The sequence below is a fragment of the Aristolochia californica genome, unplaced genomic scaffold, assembly GCF_029961685.1.
Source record: "Aristolochia californica isolate CCGP_79_NKW_82.1479 unplaced genomic scaffold, dmAriCali1.0.hap1 SCAF_7, whole genome shotgun sequence".
NCBI classification, from domain to species: domain Eukaryota; kingdom Viridiplantae; phylum Streptophyta; class Magnoliopsida; order Piperales; family Aristolochiaceae; genus Aristolochia; species Aristolochia californica.
Genome location: NW_027182268.1, coordinates 40,855,635 through 40,874,539, shown reverse-complemented (window position 1 = coordinate 40,874,539; position 18,905 = coordinate 40,855,635). Strand labels below are relative to the sequence as shown.

At 36.8% G+C, this 18,905-nt stretch overlaps 1 protein-coding gene across 1 annotated transcript; it reads right to left on the bottom strand.

The window, feature by feature from the left end:
* Positions 1-78: 78 nt before the first annotated feature.
* Positions 79-9,931, bottom strand: LOC137935989 (flowering time control protein FPA-like). Its single transcript, XM_068780456.1, has 4 exons — positions 9,780-9,931; positions 8,875-9,186; positions 1,712-2,868; positions 79-1,440 (listed from the first exon to the last, which is right to left on the bottom strand). The coding sequence occupies exons 1-4, from the start codon at positions 9,780-9,782 to the stop codon at positions 234-236; spliced, it is 2,679 nt and encodes an 892-aa protein (XP_068636557.1). The 5' UTR covers positions 9,783-9,931; the 3' UTR covers positions 79-233.
* Positions 9,932-18,905: the final 8,974 nt, after the last annotated feature.

Genomic DNA, 18,905 nt, shown 5'->3' with positions numbered 1-18,905 from the left:
CCTGCCTGGCTCGAATATATAATAATGTGGGCACTGCAATGAAACTGCATAAACAAAATGACCCAATTGAAACACATGTGCAAACGACAACGTTGTAGTTTCTATGTTTTAAGCTGTTGAGGAAAACAATATAAACACCTATCAGCAGTTTGGACTAAATAATCGAGTACTATGATTTCATGCAACAGAAGGTGAAAAGCGTGCTATCTTCCAGATAGAACAGCCATTAGCCATTAGTCGGAAGTCTTTGCTTGCTGCTGGATCTGCTGAAGAAGAGCTGCAGCGAGCTGCAAAGTTGCTTGAAGACGTTTCTGTGGATCACCTTCAGTGTCTTCTCGGCCATTTTTTTGTCCTTGTTGATTCATCCGAGGATCAAAGCCACCAGATTGAAACTCAACTGCTGGCTGAAATTGTTGACCACGGCTAACCTGAGAACCTGTAGCTCTGGAAGGGGATACAGAGGCATGATTTTGAAAATAAGGAGGTTTTGATGCAGATGAACCTGGTTCCAACTGATTTGGTAGGCTTGATTGGCCATTGTCCCCCCGTGAGGCCATGTTGGACATTTTATCTTGTTGTTGATGTTGGTGCCCAAGAAGTGATGCCAGTTGCACAAGCTGTTCAGGTTGCAATGGGGGTAAGGGCACAGATGAGGTAACCTGAGGTTTAGTTTCACGTGGGGAATATTTGGTCCTCTGAATAGCAGCACTTGAATTTCCAGGACTAAACTGGCTTGAGCTTGTTCGTTGCCGTGGAGAGTTTTGTTCTGCAGATTCATCAGAAAAATGCAAAATAGAAGAGGGAGCTTGGGAAGAAAAGTTGCCTATGGAAGAGTGTGAGTTGGGAGTTTGGTGGGGGGACCAATTTGATGGTGCATGAAGATTTTGGTGCTGAAGTTGGTAATACCGATTCTCAATCTGAGGATCAGATGCCCTTTCCATGTGCAGATTGGTAGAAGCTGTTCTTGGTAATGTCGGGAATGAAGAACTTGACAATGGTAGGCGTTCCAATGACGAGCTCGGATAGTTTTGGCTCCACAAAGATGAATTAGCTTCAGGTGAATTTGACTTTCTTAGTGATGTATCTGGAAGTGATGGAAGTTTTGAACCTTTTGCTTCCACTTGATGATATAGTGAGCCAAAATTAGAATTCGTATGCTGGAAACTCAATATTACACCTGAAATACTCAGTTTACCGGGTACCTTCAAGACCCTTTCTGAAAAGTCAGATGGTGGGACCAGAAATAAAGTGGTCTTCTCACTTAGTTTAGCAACAGCAGCTCGCTGCCTCTCCTCCAAATAATGCATGAACTCATTGTAAAATACAATGTCCGAATCACTTTCAGCAACAAAAAAGACCACCCAAAAGTTTGCTGCTTGGTAGAAATGCTTCGCAAGCATATCAAGATCGGTCCTAGCAGTGCAATTTAGGAACTCAGGCCTGTAAAGTAAGATCGAACTACTTTAAAATTTTGTCCTTGAACTACCTCTGCTGTATATGTAGATAAAATATAAACAAAACCCAAAGAGATATCACATGCAAGTAAAAGGTAATACAGGTCATATATTTACCAAACAAGTCTTCGGCCTGGCTTTTTAACAGATTAAATATTGGTAAATGTAAATATCAATTTTATTTTAAAGTAAGATGGAATTTGAAGCCTCAACAGTCCAATAAAATGTATTAAAATGCATGGGATAGAATAACTTACAGCATGAAATCCAAGACCTTTCCCACCGGAAAGCAACGTGCACGACAAACAGGGGTCCCACCCTTTGCTATTGTTCCTTCCCACTTCCATACTTCCGTTGGAGGTGATGGACGAATTTCAGGAGTGAACCTTTGGCCTGCAAGGGATTTGGGAGGTAAAGAACCAGAACCCTGTTCGAAGTAATCATGAGATTTCCAGACATCATCAATTTCTGTATGAGGATGAGTCATTTTCTTTGAGTGATCTAGGGATTGACCATATTCCAAAGGTCCAGGTCCCATGTTTCCCTCAGAAGATAGCCTTGAAAGCCCAGTGTGCGGTTTTTCATGTTGTGAGAAAGGGAACTCCGGAAGCTCACTATCAGAAAATGGACCACTTTTTAGCCTTTTTGCTGCTTGAAAAGACAAAGAATCATCTGGAACATCCCATGGCTCATCAAGGAGCGGTCTTCGAGGAGGCCTGTTTGGAGGAAAATCATGCCTGCTTCCACTTTTGTCAATAGATGGACTAGCCCTTTGATGGTCATAAATGTCTTCTGAAAGACCTCTCTCAGGAGCCATCCCTGGCAACATCACTGGATCAAAGGCACCATCGGCTGATACCCTATTTTGGCCAAACCCAGTGGCAAAGGAATCGTGGGCCTTATCAAAATTTGATACCAAATGAGAAGCAGCCTCGACCATGGAGGAAGCATTAGACTTGATATTTTGGGGAAATGGAAAAGCAGTAATGGAATCCCTCACATGCTCAGATGGGCCAAGTTCACTCTTAGCAAAGGTAATATTAACACGAGGGTTATTAAACAATTTACCCTGAAGAGCATCTTTCGCCTTGCAAGCTGAAACCACACTCCTGAACTGCACAAAAGCATAGCTACGACCAGAGAATGTTGTAATTTTCTCTATTTCACCATATAGTGAAAAGGCTCTCCTTAAGGTCATTTCATCGACATTCAAAACAGATGGGAACCCTATCCACAACACCTCACTGGGCTCTACATTCTTATCCCCTTTCGATTTGTCAAAGTATTTCTCAGGACTGCTATAATGAGTTCTTGCATCTCTTTGAGAAAATGATTCTGCATGTTCAGCAGAGCCATGCACTTTATCTCTGCTATGTACATTCCCCTCACTTTGTGACGAATGTAATGGTCTTTCCTGTCATAGGAAATGCGTGCCGGGTAAGTGAAATATTTCTTCCATGGGGACCTAAAATCCATTAAGAAAGGAACCTGAAAGAACAGCTTGCATTCAAGCAAACTATGATGAAATGAATCCGCAACAATTTTAATAAATTAAAACAGTTAGCGATTAGGAATGTAACACACAAAAAAATTTAAAAGCTACATAAAAGAAACTTAAATCAATAACAAAATCGATTTTATAAGAAATGTACTCTCAAAAGCTTATAAATAGAAACCGAAACACAAGCAATATTACAAGAAAAAAAGAATGAAATTTGGTTACTAAGCACTTCTGCCTCCAACACAATTCCACCACCAACAGAATAACTGGCTTGATCTACAAAATAGAACATAGTGGTAGAAGTTTCACCTTATAAAATACCATAGTTTTTCAAACAAAGAAAAGTGTAGGAATTTGGCAGTCTCATAGTTATTTGCTTATTTTGATGTACTCCCTCAAACAAACAGCCTGAAAGAAAATTAAGAAACTAATGCAACTCCTGCACATGAAATTTCTACCTCATTATCTTCAGGAAAATCATCCACTTATAAATGATTCCTACAATTTAAAGTGCTCGTAATAACTCAAAACCAACCAGAAATAATATCTACAGGTTAAGAATTCAATGATACGACTACTTCTAGCAAACATGGAAGGTGCTGAAAGGAATTCTTTGCCTGTACGATATGGCCAGTTTACACTGAGAACACATTTAATAGACTGAAGGTGATTAACCTGAAGCACGGCTGAAGCTGGAATAGTAGTGAAAGATGAGAGTAGAAAGGAGAAATGAGAAAAATTATATGCCCAAATACTTGAATATCTGTCCTAAAGTGCAGGACAAGAATGGAATCCAAATGAATGTACAAGTCACTTCATACGACCTGTCGTTCCTAAATGAAGAAGCAACAGTGAGCCAAGCAAACAACAACTAAAATAGTGACCCACATGGCCCATTAATAGCCATTTAGATGAGAAGAGGAGGGGTTGAAAGATCTGTGAGCATGGTCTTAAGAGTTGCTGACTTCCTTTGGCCAGTGATAAAGTCCAAATGCCTGATTTCCTTTGGTTTTGGCCACTGTCATATAGGTTCAGTAATTATTTGTCATTCAACAGATTTCTCAAGTCCTGAAATCTCAAGTCAGTATTTCTTCAAAAAAAAAGAAAAAAAAAAAAAAAAGAAGGAAATCTCACAATACTTTTGTAGACAGTTCCCTAGCCACAGTGGTTGGAAACACTTCCAAACCGTACCAACCAAAATAGCAGCAATACTTCAAACCGATGGAACTGTATTAGCTCCAGAATAAAACATGGAAACGATGGCCAAACAACCTTCTTGTTCAGAATGGAGCCGCTATTTTTACTGTATAGCCCATTCATTCCAGAGAGCCAGCTAGGCTAAGAAAAATTAATAATTGGCTGTGTTTAATAAATGGACCCTTCAGACTACTATTCCACACATTCCAGAGTTTTAATCATTGCAAGTCACCTCCCAAAGAAAATGGTTATCTGCAAGTGGAGTCACTGATGGATTCAGCTGATAACAATTTTAGGGCAGATGCAGAGGGCTGCAGAATGTAATTAGAACTGCAGTATATAGACTCAGGATTTTGTTGGTTCAGTACTTTCTATTCTTCTTTCACAAGTGCATTTAATTTAAAATCTCATGTTGGGGTGGCAAATTTCCATTGAAAAGGTTCAGATACAACTTAAGAAGCCAAACAAAGCTCAGAATCACATATATGAGATATGAAACTCATGTATTTTGCACCCCAAGGCAAGGTATAAATCATTAAAATTACAATTCTCCTTCATACTTGCAATTATCCATGTTTTTAGGGATCCCATCAGAAGTATAGACAGATGCTCCATTCAGCTTAGCAACAAAGGATATGCTTCTTGATGTTGCTAGATGAACAACTTTGTCTTACTCCCTCCCTAATCTGTCAAATATATTTGAATGTAGTGCACAATACTCTTGGCATGGATATATAGGACAATTTAAGGCTCTGACACAATAGGACAAACTTTGGTAGAACATATTGGTACTCAGCTTCAAGCATTAAATCGTTCATAACAAGATACACATGATGCATGTGTTTTTCCCTTCTTGAGTGAGTATGGTAGTGTCTCCATTTAAATACTTATGTATACAGGTGATTATCCGGCCCATTTTCAAGAAGACAAAATGTTAATGCAGTGTTGCCCGAGTCCTTTTGTATTTTTTGAACCTCAGTCGATTAAAAACATTTCTAACAAGAATATTTAGTTATTTGGAATATGCTGCTTTGTTTGGGTGTGACTGTTTTATGCAATAAAAAAGCCATCCACGATAGAATTTGTTCATTCAATCAACTCAAATAATAACTGAAATTCCAATCTTAATATCCTAGATTAACATATAAAAAAAAAGTGAATTGTTGTAAACACCTTCAAGTCAGCTTCATTAAATTGGCACAATCAGTGAAATAATTGCAATAGCCAACATGTTCTATAGGTACTAAAGCGTGTAAATATAAAAATTAGTTCATCAGAAAATAGGATATATTCAATATCTTTGGAAAAAAAGGAGTATGGAGTCGGGTGGTTAAGTTAGCAGTACCCATTTTTAAAGCAGACATGGGATTCAAACTGAAATACTTAAATGTTTTTCTATTTTTATTTTATTTTTTAATGATAAATGTAAGATAATGGCATTTTTGTGTAGTGGCAATCTTGTAAATCCTGACTTTTTAAAGAAAAGAAAATGACGTGCAACTCAGCTGGACTTGATAGCATGTATCCTTCTTTTATAAAAACAATGTGGAAACCTCTCATACTGGTGAGACTTAAAACCAAGAGATTGCACTAGAAACACCCATGTGGCTATTGAGCCAAAGACTCGATCCACCACTATATATTTGTTGGTAGCAAGAAAGTTTCACTTCCATTTTTTTCTGATTTTTCTACACGGCAAATCAATAACAGCAACAACACATCAAAGAAATAGACATGTCCACAAATATAAATATGCTATGTTTTGATTTCAGATGACAGTCACAGGACCACTGAGAACCACATCTTGATTCAAATTTATAAATACGTTCAGCATATTCTGCTGCCCAAGCCAATTCAAGAGTAAAGCAAATATTCCCATACTCAAAACTATTGCAAGGTGGATAGTGTGAATGAAAAGTAGCATTTTCAGTATGAGATATGTGGTTGTGGCATTGAAGCCATTTTTTTTCTTATAATGGTAATAATTGAAGCATTTGGAATAGGACTAATAAAGTGTATGTAAATATTTTTTTGGTGAAATTGAGGCCAAACCAACTTCTTGAATTGATAGAGTTGCATTTGCCTAGATGTATTATCAAAACAAAAATGCAAATGAATTACCATAAAGTGTATGTAAATAATTTTTTGGTGAAATTGAGGCCAAACCAACTCCTTGAATTGATGGGGATGCATTTGCCTAGATGTATTGTCAAAACAAAAAACACAAATGAACTACCATAAGAACATGAAGCACACACAAAGGCATCTCACAAAATGAGTATGGTTAGATAATTTGCAGCTTGTTGCTTTTCATCTTCTTTTTTTTTTTATACTGTTTATTGTTCAAAATGGATTTGTCTTCTCTATTATTGTTTATTATTTTTTTTCAACATCCACATCTGCTGTAAGAAGCAGGAAAGAAGAGGCTTTCGTGCATATGACTGTCAAAAGCCATGACATTTATCCAATAAATATGCTCTTTAAAAACTTCAACCATGTTTATGACTCTGCTGCTTGACTGTGCTGCTGTAAGCATGCAATAGGCATGGAAATTTCCATGTGCTAGAGTAGAATGGAGGATATAGCCAAATCCAGTACTGTTGAGACAACACTCTCATGACTGTGATTGTCAATGTGAATTAGCAAAAATTAGTTCATTATTAGTTAACATCACTTGTAACGTTACTTTTGCTTTGAATGTGATTCCCATTTGACACCACCAGAAAGATACGAAGTAACTATTAGGTACACAAAAGTGCTCATTTAATGAACTTGCTTTACTGAACTTAGTATTATTCAGTCGTTGGGTCAGAGGAAATTCTCATTTGCTTCTTTTGCCATCTGTCATGAAATACAAAGTGCTTAGCTAGGAAACAAAATCTGGTCAGGGAAATCAATGAATCCTACGTTTCAAATTTTAGATGTTTCATCTGCACAACCGTCAGAATGCTTAAATGACCATAGAAGGGTTGTGGTTGAGGGTCAAGAGATAAATTTGGAGCTTAATGAGTTGTGCCATAGATGAGTGAGGAACCAGTTCCATTGTCTTTTGATGACCTTTCTTGTGTAAGAGAACTTTTAAACATTAATAAAAGTGAGTCACAGATATTTTGAAATTCATTTCCACATAGTAGTAGAGGAGTGAGAACTGTAGTGGGATAGAATTGTAAAACAAAGTCACTTACAGAGGTAGTACTGCATACAATTTCCTGTGCTATCATCATCATGCAAAGATCACATCATGTTTCAAAAGTCAACAAATGGTAATTGCAATTCATTGGTCCCCCACATTCATATTAAAGATGCAAGCATGATTGGATCAGTTGACAGACAAATGTGCATCTCTAGAACTTGAAACAATAAAGAGTACAACATTTCTTTGCATAGAAGAAAATATAATGTATGTTATGCTGTGAGGACTAGTCTATTTGAAAGAACAAAGAGTAATTTTCTATTAGAATTTCACTTTGTTGTTTTTCATTTTCGTTATCCACCAAACAAACTCTATTAATTCAACATTGATGTTTACAAGCCCACTTGCCATATGTAAGACAGTTCATCCAAGACAATGAAGTATGGTTTATAACCCATCCAATCAAGAGAAGAGACAAAAATAGTATAGTTTTAACAAGAGGGAACTGTATCTGTTTCCAAAATCTCCTTCTCCCTAAGATCGATATAAAAGCCTCCAGGATGAAATGGTGCTCAAAGTAATAGATTTCTGCACTGACTCACATAGTTTCACTCAAAGGGGGCAGATACAAAGAAAGGTTTGACTGCTGAACAAGTACTTCAGAATTTGAATCTGGCAAGCAAAAATACTAATCTAAACATCAAGAGAACTTAAAAACCAACAATGACGTTCTCACAAACATTTACATGCTAAAGACATCCAATGCTACTGTCAAATGTTTATTTATTTGCAGTTTTTACTTTCATTAGGCATCGACTAATTGTTTAACATTATATTTTTTATTTATTCTACTTCATTTGCTAACATGTAGTAGACATCAAAATCATAACTTGTACTGCCATCTTTTTGAACTTTGAAAGTGCTAAAAACAGTTTGGCTGTGACATCTTTGAAGTTTAGGTCACTAAAATTTTCTCTATTTTTAAGTTGCAAAATATAATACTAGCTAAGTTACCTATAGCTAAATTGTGCTCAGGAAAGAGCTGTTGCTGCATACATTTGTACATATGCTAAGTATAGCTGTCGTGTTAAACTTCGCAAATGCTAAAAAACTGTTTGCTTGTCACATCTTTGAATTTAAGGTTTTATAATATTTCAAAGAACTGTTGCTGCATTCATTTGTATGACTGCTGTGTTGGACTTAGCAAGTGCTGAAGAACTGTTTCCTTGTTACATCTTTAAAGTTTAGGTTTTAAAAAATTTCTCTTACTTTAAGTTGCAAAATTTAATAAGAGGTAATTACCAATAAATAAGATGTACACAATGATGACCTGTTCTGCATTCATAAGAATACACGTGCATTTTTTGTGTTGGGTGCTCATTAGAAGTCATTCCAATTTTATGTAATTCAACTATAACTTGAAATTAATCAGCGTATGATGTACCAATTCTTATTGTTCCAGTTCAGGCTTAATTGTCAAGAAAAATCAAACAACCTTTTAAATGATCAAAAGAAGTACAAGCAACTCTGACGCTAATCAGTAGAGCTAAGGAAGCATAACAAATGAAATTAAGATTAAAACAACTGACCCCCTTCGTGAACTCAATTTTCATAGGCAGCCCACCAATAACAAAGCCTTGGAGAGTTTTCATAGCCACTATTGCATCCTCATCTTTCATGAAGTTAATGAATGCATAACTTCTTCCAGGAAGGAAAGCAAGGCTTTCGATATCTCCAAACCGCAAGAATTGCTGCCTGAGAGCAGCTTCTGCTATGTGAGGAGACAAATTACCGACCCAAAGGTGCCGTGAAGGTGGTGCATTGCGCCGACTAACACTACCCTTCTCTTCAGATCTTGGCGTATATACGTCACGGAATCTATCATTCCCTCTCCTACCAATCTGAGACAAAAAGAGTCAAATCTCACAATTTAAGAGCCGTAGTCCAGAAACAATCACTACATTCAAAAAAAAAAAAAAAAAACTCAAAAAATCATTCAATTGTACCTAAAGAACTGAAACTTTATTAAAAAGCTAAGAGAGTCCTTTGGGGAAAAAATATTTACATTATAAGAAATTAACATCAATAAATAGAAATATATGTATGTATGTATGTATGTATGTATGTATGTATGTATGTATTTTTGAAGCGTTTTCTGACAAAACCATACAGAACCGTAACGAAGAAAACCGAGAGAAAGATGTCAAATTAAGCAACCTCACTGGATCAAAGCCCTTCGTAGAGAACTTCACCCATATGCATCAAGGAAACCGGGTCAATCAAAACGATCCAAGAAACAATGTTCCCATTTCTTTTCTTTTTTAAGAATATAAAATTCAAATGTTCGCAAAACAGATATTTAAAAGCAGTAGCATGACATTCTAAAATGATGCACGACTTCTAAACTCAAAACGAGAGTTCTGGAAAAGAAAGATCTAAACCCTAACAGCTTAAGAATGAGCAAAATCTTAAATGATACATCTGGAGCACTGACCATTCCGCCTTCTTTTCAGATTTCTATAGTAGCCTCTCCTTTCCTCAAGAGAGTAGACGCCTTAGGGTTTCGACTGGCGAACTGTCGATCTGCCACGGCAGTCCTTTTTGAAGAGCTACACGCAGTCGGAGAAGGGGGCAGTTGTAATTTGCAAAGAGCCTTATCCATGCGCAAGCTAGCATATTTAGGAATAGCCAGAGCGATAAAATCGTAAAACTTTGGGCCCCATACTGTAACAGGCATTTTTAAGGGGGGGGGGGGGGGTTAGTCCACAATTAAATGGAATGAATTCCCCCCTATAGGTCATCACAAATAAGCCATTGGTATAAAAAGATTTGAATTGAAGTGAGATTATACTATTTCATCTACCCAGGCAAAAACGGAGGAAAGTTAATTCCTACCTTTTTTGCGATTCATCGACTTTTTATGCGCGACCGCGTTGCTTCTTCCCCCCCCCCCCCAAAATCATTCACTATTATCCTCTTCCTCTCCTTTGGCCTTCGTCTCCCGGTGATTTTTTTGGCCCCATCTTCTTCCTCTCGTCTTCACTCTCTCTGCTCCCTCTGCTTTCTCTCGTCCTCTCTCATTTTCGCTCTCAGTTTTCTCTCGTCATCGCTTGATTTTTTTTCGCCCCATCTTCTTCTTCTCTTCTACGCATCTCCTCTCCGTTTCTCTCTCAGCCTTACTCTTCCTTCTCCCTCTCTCTTTTCCCTCTCTTCTCACTCTTGGCCTCCCTCTCCCTTCTCGGCCTCACTCTTCCTTCTCCCACTCTCTTTTCCCTCTCGGCCTCCCTCTCCCTTCTCATTCTCGCTCTTCTCTTTCCTCCTCCCCCGATTTCCTTCGATTTAACCTATTCCGGTTTCAATATCCTTCGATTTTCGACAGTTAAGTGTCGATTTCTTTGATTGGGCTTAGATTTCCCCATTCGGTGGTGGTTTTCCCCAAATTTCAGAAGGTAAGCCGAAACCCTAATTTTTTTTCCAACTAATTTAGTGTTGTATTTGATTTAATTTTAATTTTTGTGCATAATTTATCTTGATTGTGGCCTAATTGTGGGATTTAGGGTTATGGTTTATGGGATTTAGGGTTCAATTTCGTCTTGATAGGGTTTAATTTCGGGATTAGAGTTGGGGTTTGGGACTTTTAGGATTTTAATTTCTATAGATGCCCTTTTATCTTGAAAGATACTTGATAACTTTTCTGATATATTTATTATTTTTTAGGCCATTGTTGTTACTCTCAGTGTCTGTTCTGCTTCCTCTCTTTTCACTCATATCTTAGTCTAAGATAAAGTTTTATTCTTGGTACTGTTAAACTAAAAGATGAAGAGGAAAAAGAACAAGTAGAATAAAGAAAATTGAGTTAAATGTCTACTGCTCTTTTTTCTGGTGTTTTGGCTTTCCTATATTTGAATAAGTGGCAGTATACTAGAAACATGAATTTCTTTTTGTACATTTTATAGCCATTATTAGACCAAAGATTTTCAATTTGTATTAATTACTATTAACTTGTCTAAGCTCGATGGTTATTCACCGATGTTCTCTTCTAGGTCCTCAAGGCCCACAGTTGCAAAAGGTCTTGGAAAGGCTAATTGGATAGCACACTGTTCCAAATGTTTTTTATTGGTAATCTAACCCTTTGGAATGCCTCTGCTCTAATGACAAATTTTCCAAGTTGATCTGCATTTTTAGATTTGTCAATTTGGTGTATTAAACGTGTGTCAGATTCCAAGCATTCTTCTATGGTAATATAGTGATGTTTTGGACCACCCAAAAGTTTGAGTATCGATATAATGTATAGCACTAGATGATCTAGTGCTTTGTTTATTGTGTATGACATGTTTTTCCTTTTTCACCTGCCCCTTAACTGTATACATTTGATGCATTTATTTAATTTTATGTGCATGATACATAACTCTGCAAAATTTGTGGCTTGTTTTTCTGCTAGGGAAAAATAATTTTTTTTGTTTTGATGATACTAAGATGGCTTGTCCAAAGGGTCAAGTTTTACTTTTTGTATTTCTCTTCTTTGTTATTATCTAGCAATTTCTTTTTATAGATGAAAGTTTAATTTATGAGGAACAAGTGCTATACCGTTTTAAGCAATCAACTGCCTGCTATACTTGCTCCTGTCACTGTTTGGCATTTGTATATCTGCATGTTTTCACATACAACTTCACCATATTTCTTTTGGATATAACTCTATATGTTGTTTTACTTGGTGACCAGGTGGTAAACACTTTGGTGGTTGTACAGGTACTTACCAATGTTCTTCTTCATAATATATATAGTATGACAAAAAGGGTTTTCTGACTATGGGTGTTGAATATGATTTTATGTCAACAGATACTATGAGATTGCATCGAAAAGGAGAGCTTAAATCATTGTTATCAGAAGCTGGTAGCTCTAGAACTCAAAATTTACAACCCTGAGCTTAACGGTTGTTGACTGATACCCTGTCCATCCCATCTTGCTGTTTTGTTTTAATGTGATGAACCATATGTACTACGTTGGGTCTTTGATATATATCTATTTTAATCAATCTGTGCAATCTTTGTAGGTCACTCCGTATAGTTTGAAACAACCACTAATCATACCGAAAAGGTCATCCTCAAAGAAGAGCGAAGAAATGAATAGGAAGATACGAGAAGCAGAATTATAAAGAAATATTCCGAGTCTAACAGACAGATGAAGAAAATATGAAGAAAAAAAGCAAATATTGATGCCAAACAACACATCAATAAAGAAGTTATACAGACTGTAAAAGGGCAAGGAGCTATCTTGATCCGTGAGGTCTTTGATTTCGTGGACTGCGCATTAGTCTCCATGAACGAGAACAAGAACCTCATGGCTGATAGGACTTGTTCATCTTATTTTTTGTAAGTCCCTTTGCCTCACCCAAATCCAACCTTTGAATTCAAAAAAACTAACCCAACTCATTACTCTAGTAATCAGACCAAACTTCAAGTCACTGTTCCATGGTTTTGATTTTTCTACTTAATTAAAACCTAAATTACTTAAAATACTTACCGATAAATTAAATGAATACTTAAAATATACTAAATTATAAAATAACAATTGACAAGCAAAGAAAATTAGAATCCAATTATTAAGTTATTTATGTTTAAAATTTTAAATAATTGAGTACATAATAACTATTATTTATATTTTTATTTAATAAATAAAAAATAGGTGAATTATCTGTAATTATTTTTATTGTATGTTCAATTATAAACGGATTAAATTATGATTCAAACGGATAATCCGCTGAACGGTGAAACCGAGAATGTCATAGGGCCGTACCCGATGAGGTATTCAATAAGTAAGTTGATGATGTTAAACACACAAACTCGTTGTTAAAAATAATTTAGTCTAATTATATTCGTTGTTGTCATTTTATACCTTTTTGTCACGTGTTTTAATTTTATTTATTAAGTATTTTAATTTATTAAGTGTTTTTATACTATATATTATGTTATTAAAAAAAATATTTATTAATTATATTCATTTATGTTATTTTTAACTGTTTTATGTACTTTAAATAATTTATTTTAGTCACTCGTAATTAGTATATTAATTTATAATAAACTGTAATCATTAATTGGTTTAATTATGCAATTTCTATAATTAATTAAACAATTAGGTTTATTTATTATATTCCCTTATGTTATTTTTTAATTTTTATATAATTTATTCTAGTCACAAGTAATTAGTATATTAATTTATAATAAATTTTAATCATTAATTGGTTAATTATCCAATTGCTATAATTAATTAAACCATTAGGTTTATTTATTATATTCCCTTACATTATTTTTTAATTTTTTTATTAATTTTATATAATTTATTCATGTCACATGTAATTATTGTTTTAATTTATAATAAATTATAATCATTAATTGGTTTAATTATCTAATTGTTATAATTAATTAAACCATTAGATTTATTTATTATATTCCCTTATGTTATTTTTTTATTAATTTTATATAATTTATTGTAGTCACACGTAATTATTGTTTTAATTTATAATAAACTATAATTATAAAAGATTACTCATTATCTTCTTTATTTAGAAAATGACACTGGAATCTGTTTTCAAGGCACTAACATTGGAATCTGTCTTCCAGCCACTTAAACTGGCCTGGACTAACACCCAAACATGAGTTGAAGTGAAAGCAATTCATCTCACTTCAATTTAATTTTCCATATTTCCACTTAATTGTGAAATAACCTCCCCCCGTATACGGAAAAGATGCGGAGGCAGCCAGGCCCACTATAAAGTCACTCCTAATTTCAACAGCGAAAATGGGCCCAGTAACGCAAACGAAAATTTGGGTTAACCTTTTCAACTAAGATTGGATAATCGCCGGCTTTCATCGGATCTTCAAGCAAGAAGGATGATTTTGCCGGCGGAAACCACGAATCCCGTGAAGCAAAGAAGGCAGATCGTAATCATATTTTTGGAGCACCATTCCAGAAGCTTCCATCTAATTTTGACACTGGAGCTCTTCATTCTCCTGGTGGCCAGTGGCTCCTTGGACAAATTAAAGCTCTCGCCTTTCATCCTCAGTTCTTGGATGCTTCTAACCAATGCTCGCCAAGCGCTCCGATCTCTATGTAACAGGTTAGAGACCTTGTGGTACCTGAAAATGTTCAATTGGACAAAGAAGATGACGAAGAGCGATGTCGTCAGAGATAAAGAAAAGGGAATCCACCATTGCCGGCCGCTGTGTTCTTGAACTTGAACGGAAGAGTTGAAGAGGGAGGTTAATAGGAACCCATGAAAACCAAAAACGAAACAACACAATTGGAAGACTTCACGTTTAATGTTGTCCAACAGGTTCTCCTTCAGAGCGATTTGACGGTTGAATATATCTTCTTATCTATGCCACAGTTTGAGAAGGAGTAGATGACCGGAGCTTTGAGAGATTTCCATTAGTGGGTGGTGCTGCATTACAGAAAGACGATCAGTGTCACAGCACTTGTGCTGTTGAGAGTCTTCTTCCGCAGGTATATCGATGACATGGGCATCTCTCAACTCCGCCATGCCTAACACAGATTGTTTTCCAACGGGAGAAATTACGTTGAAAAACTCCGGAGAAAGAGACTCGCAAGTTTGCTAAGAGACGTAGAGACGATCTTATCGAGGTCGACTGATATTCGTGAACGGAAACACCTAAATGGAAATTTAAAAAAGAGAAGGAGAACTTAACAAACCAAACAAAGAGAAAAAGAAAGGAGAGGCCCCTGCTGTTCTTGGAGGGGGATTTTGCACCTCGGACTGAACAGAAAGACTCAACAAGAAAATGAAGAAAAGGGTGACTCGATCAGAGGGGAAAGATTATGAGCGCTTGCTGATTTTTGGAACGAGTGTGATATATATCTAAGGATTCACGTAACGCTTGAAATCACAGTTTTAAATGCTAACGGTCATCTACCTGGGATCTTGCGGCGCGGAGAAGTTTCATGGCTCCTTATTTTATTGGAATAGATCATTCAAACGGTTACATTTCCGTCTCGCTGGTCTCTCCTTCCGATCTCACAGCCATCAGGTACTTAATTTGCCCGTTAGGGAGCCACAACAAAACACCGAACAGTGTAGGACGCCTCGCGGGCGCGTTCTTAGTGTATCACTCAACTGGGTTAAATTTCGTAGAAGATTTTCGAGTTCAATAACTCAAACTCTCGGCTGGGAAGGCATTATAGATTCTTAACATGATATGGGTTCTATTTAAAGAAAAGCATATTTAAGGAAATTTTGCAGTTTTCTTTTCTCATACGGACTAATGCAAATTCTTTTGTGGAAGAAGGGCAATGGAAGTGACTGAAAGTGGGAATTACATTACAAAGAAAACTGATCATACTACCAGAAGTAAGAGAGATGATTATTTATCTTATGTTCAGAATTCCGTTCCTTCAGAAGGGGAAGAACAAGAACTCCATGCTCTCTCTCTCTCTTTCCCTCTCCCTTTAAATTTCTTGGATTCGCTTCTGCTTCAGTGCACCAACTCCTTGAGTCTCTGATACACTCTATTTGCGTCGTAACCCACTCTAGAGCTAGTAACCTAAGAAAAATTAACCAAAAAAAGTTATTAGCATGAAATCTAAATCTAAAATATGGAGGAGAAAACACATTAAATTTGACATACAGTAAATAACCTGTGAATGTATTATATATAATATTTTGTCAGCAAATGTAGAGAAACTTGCATTCACAACTTCAACTCCCTCTTCCTCAAGAACGATGAGTGCATCAGGCAATATCCGTTTCTTGTAGAATCCAGTGATCAAAACCACAGTAAGACGAGAACCCGAGTCGGTTATTTCCACCATAGGAGGCCTTAAATCTAGTATCAACCCAGCCCTTGTATCTTTGTTTTTCCCTTTGATTTTAGCCAATATCAAATCCCTTCTCTCCTTCATTTTGTTGGTTTTCGCCTGCAGGTTCTTTATGTAAATGGTCGCCTGCTCCAAACGATCTTGTTGTGACAACCTCTCCTATAGAACAAAAGTAAACTGGTCAATCGGAAATATGTTTGTGTTATGTATTAATCAGAAAGCAAGTTGGTCTTGTTGAAATTGAACTCTTCAAATAATTATAACCACTTCTATGTCATTTTCAGTATTTACACGTTTAATTCAGAAAAAAAAAACATGTTATGCTGACATCAAGAAAGAATTCGAAAGATAACATCATCCAGATTTTGTTTCATGCAGATCACCATACTTTAGAACGATCAACTGATTTCCCTTCCCTTTCTAATTGCATCAGAGCGAAACTCCTCGCCCTACATCCTACTATTGTTAATCTGGTCAAGAAGGGCCAAACAGTTAAGAAGAAAAGAAGATGAAGAAGAAGATAAAGAAGAAGAAGATGAAGAAGAAGAAAGGGAAACTCGGTTGTTTAAATGAGTCCTAAGTTTTGCAACTGCTATTTTCCCACGAAGCGATATGCACTCAAATCAACAAACCAGAGTTTCTCTAATCGGAGCATTCAACTATACCTTTGGAGGGTTGTGCTTTGAGATGAGGGAGGTTAGCTTCGCGTAGAGGGTTTTCATGTGCAATCTCCTATTTCTCTCCACTGTATTACGATCAGGCTTTGGTGAAGCTTGGCTGCTCTGCATGCTCAAATGAAGAGAAAGACTGAAGACAATGGAAGAAGCGCTTCGTTACTTGAGAGCAACACGGCAGTTGAGAATCTCTGCGATGGTCTCTCAGTCTCTCTCTCTCGTGTTCATCGTAGTGGTATTTATACCTTATAGGGAGCATGAGGAGGACCTGAGCCGTTCGAAGAAAGAGATGCAAGCTCCGGACATGCGTCTGTACTGAACATTTCACATAATTTTTCAAAATGTTACTGGTTCCTTCCATATGAGAGAGGCTCTGCAGCTGTCTTTTATGACTGATTGTTCTGTCAGCTAGTAACGCACGTACTCGCACCGACTACGGTCTCCGACTCCGAGGCTTCTGTTCCGACCCGTCAAGTCATCCAGCGATTTGGCTGGGTAGACTCGGACTCGGAGGAGGCGGATTGGATCTGAGCGTCGGACTCGCCCCTTTGATTTCAGGTAGTCACTAGTCACCACCCACCCATCTACGTACCCCAAATCTCCATCAGTCTAAATGGTGACCTGAATAATTTTGTATGAACTTACAGACAGTATAAATACAGAAGTCGTGTTCGTATACTGGGAAGCCTCACGGGGATCATGGCAAACGTCAAACGCCAAAAGTATTTAAAAAAAATTGTTCAATCTATATAATGATTAAAGCGATTAAAGTGGGAGTGAAGGTAGATGACAAGAACTTGTGGATTTGCAAAAGAACAGATCGAGATTCTCTTACAGTACGCCTGTAACATTACGCTTATCTTCTGTAGTAATATTGTTTTAGTGGAGTTTGCGTCAAAGTTGAAGTCATTGGGATACCACTGTACGGAAGTCGCAAGCGCGTAATCCAGAGTCCGGAATCTAGAATTCAATGGCGGAACGGGAAAACGAACCAGATTATTTTCTTATTCTCTGACCATAAAAACAGAAAAGCAGAACTGTGTTTGATTGAAAAAAGAAGGAAAGGTGATGAAGGAGAACGATGACTTCTTTGTCATTGGTATGCACGGACAAAGGTCCAATTCATCATTACTTGTACGCCTGAAATTCCTCCCATCTTAAGAGCCATACGAGCTTCCTGCAACTGCGACATGACTTTGAAAGTCATCGTCCCAACCCACCCAATCTTCTTCTTTCCTGCTCAGGTTTCCCAGTGGCCTTTGTTTGCACAGTATATAAATGGAATGACATTAATTATTCAGATTATGAATAGGTTATTTGTTATCTGATTATTTCTATTTTTTATTATTTATTTACCTAAATTTCAAACTGTAAAATGAGTAATCAGGTAAATAAAAATAATAATTTTGAAGGTTAAGATGATGTGGTGCCATGTGGATAGGCTTCATTGACGTGGAATTTACCAATGTCACTTTTGCAGAGCCTGACTTGACAAATAGAGCTTCAGATTCACGACGTAGACAAAGAGATGAACCGCGTTTGACAGTTGACAGAAAACGATCACGCCTGGTTGGTGTCGAAACTTGACAACACATCTCTTTTACTGGATAAGGCCACCGACCGTCTCTCGCTTCACAGTAATTCCAGATGAGAAACGGCCGTCGAAACCTTCCGAACCTTTAATAAAATATACAGATAGAATAATATTATTGTCATTATCATACGTTAGAAATTTGTAAAATATATATTAAAGGCGACGGCTGTATCTCGCACACAGGGTTTCTTCAACGATGTTAATTTTGGAAGATTGATTTTCTGTTTGGAAACAGAAGGGATGGAGGGCCTATAGATTAGCCGGAGTTCACTTTTGTATATTACTTTGGATGATCTGTTTCTGCATCTCTTTTATAGACAGCCGAAGGCAAGAGGGGAAGATTTCTACGAGATTTAATGGTCGGAAAAGATTTCTTCAATTTATTCTGTAACATGGATATCATTTTTACCCTACTTGAATTTACTTAATCAGGAGATGCTACATGATCCATAAGTGTTTCTTTGCTTTTGTAGCTTTATCCTTCTGCTTTTGCTTGTTATCGATATCTTCTTCCAGAATG

Excerpts from the sequence above, each read along its gene's own strand:
- LOC137935989 (XM_068780456.1), bottom strand. Across the intron at positions 2,869-8,874 it reads AAATTGAGTTCACGAAGGGG|GAAAGACCATTACATTCGTC; the intron begins GTCAGTTGTTTT and ends TTCCTATGACAG. Across the intron at positions 1,441-1,711 it reads AAGGTCTTGGATTTCATGCT|GCCTGAGTTCCTAAATTGCA; the intron begins GTAAGTTATTCT and ends CTTACTTTACAG.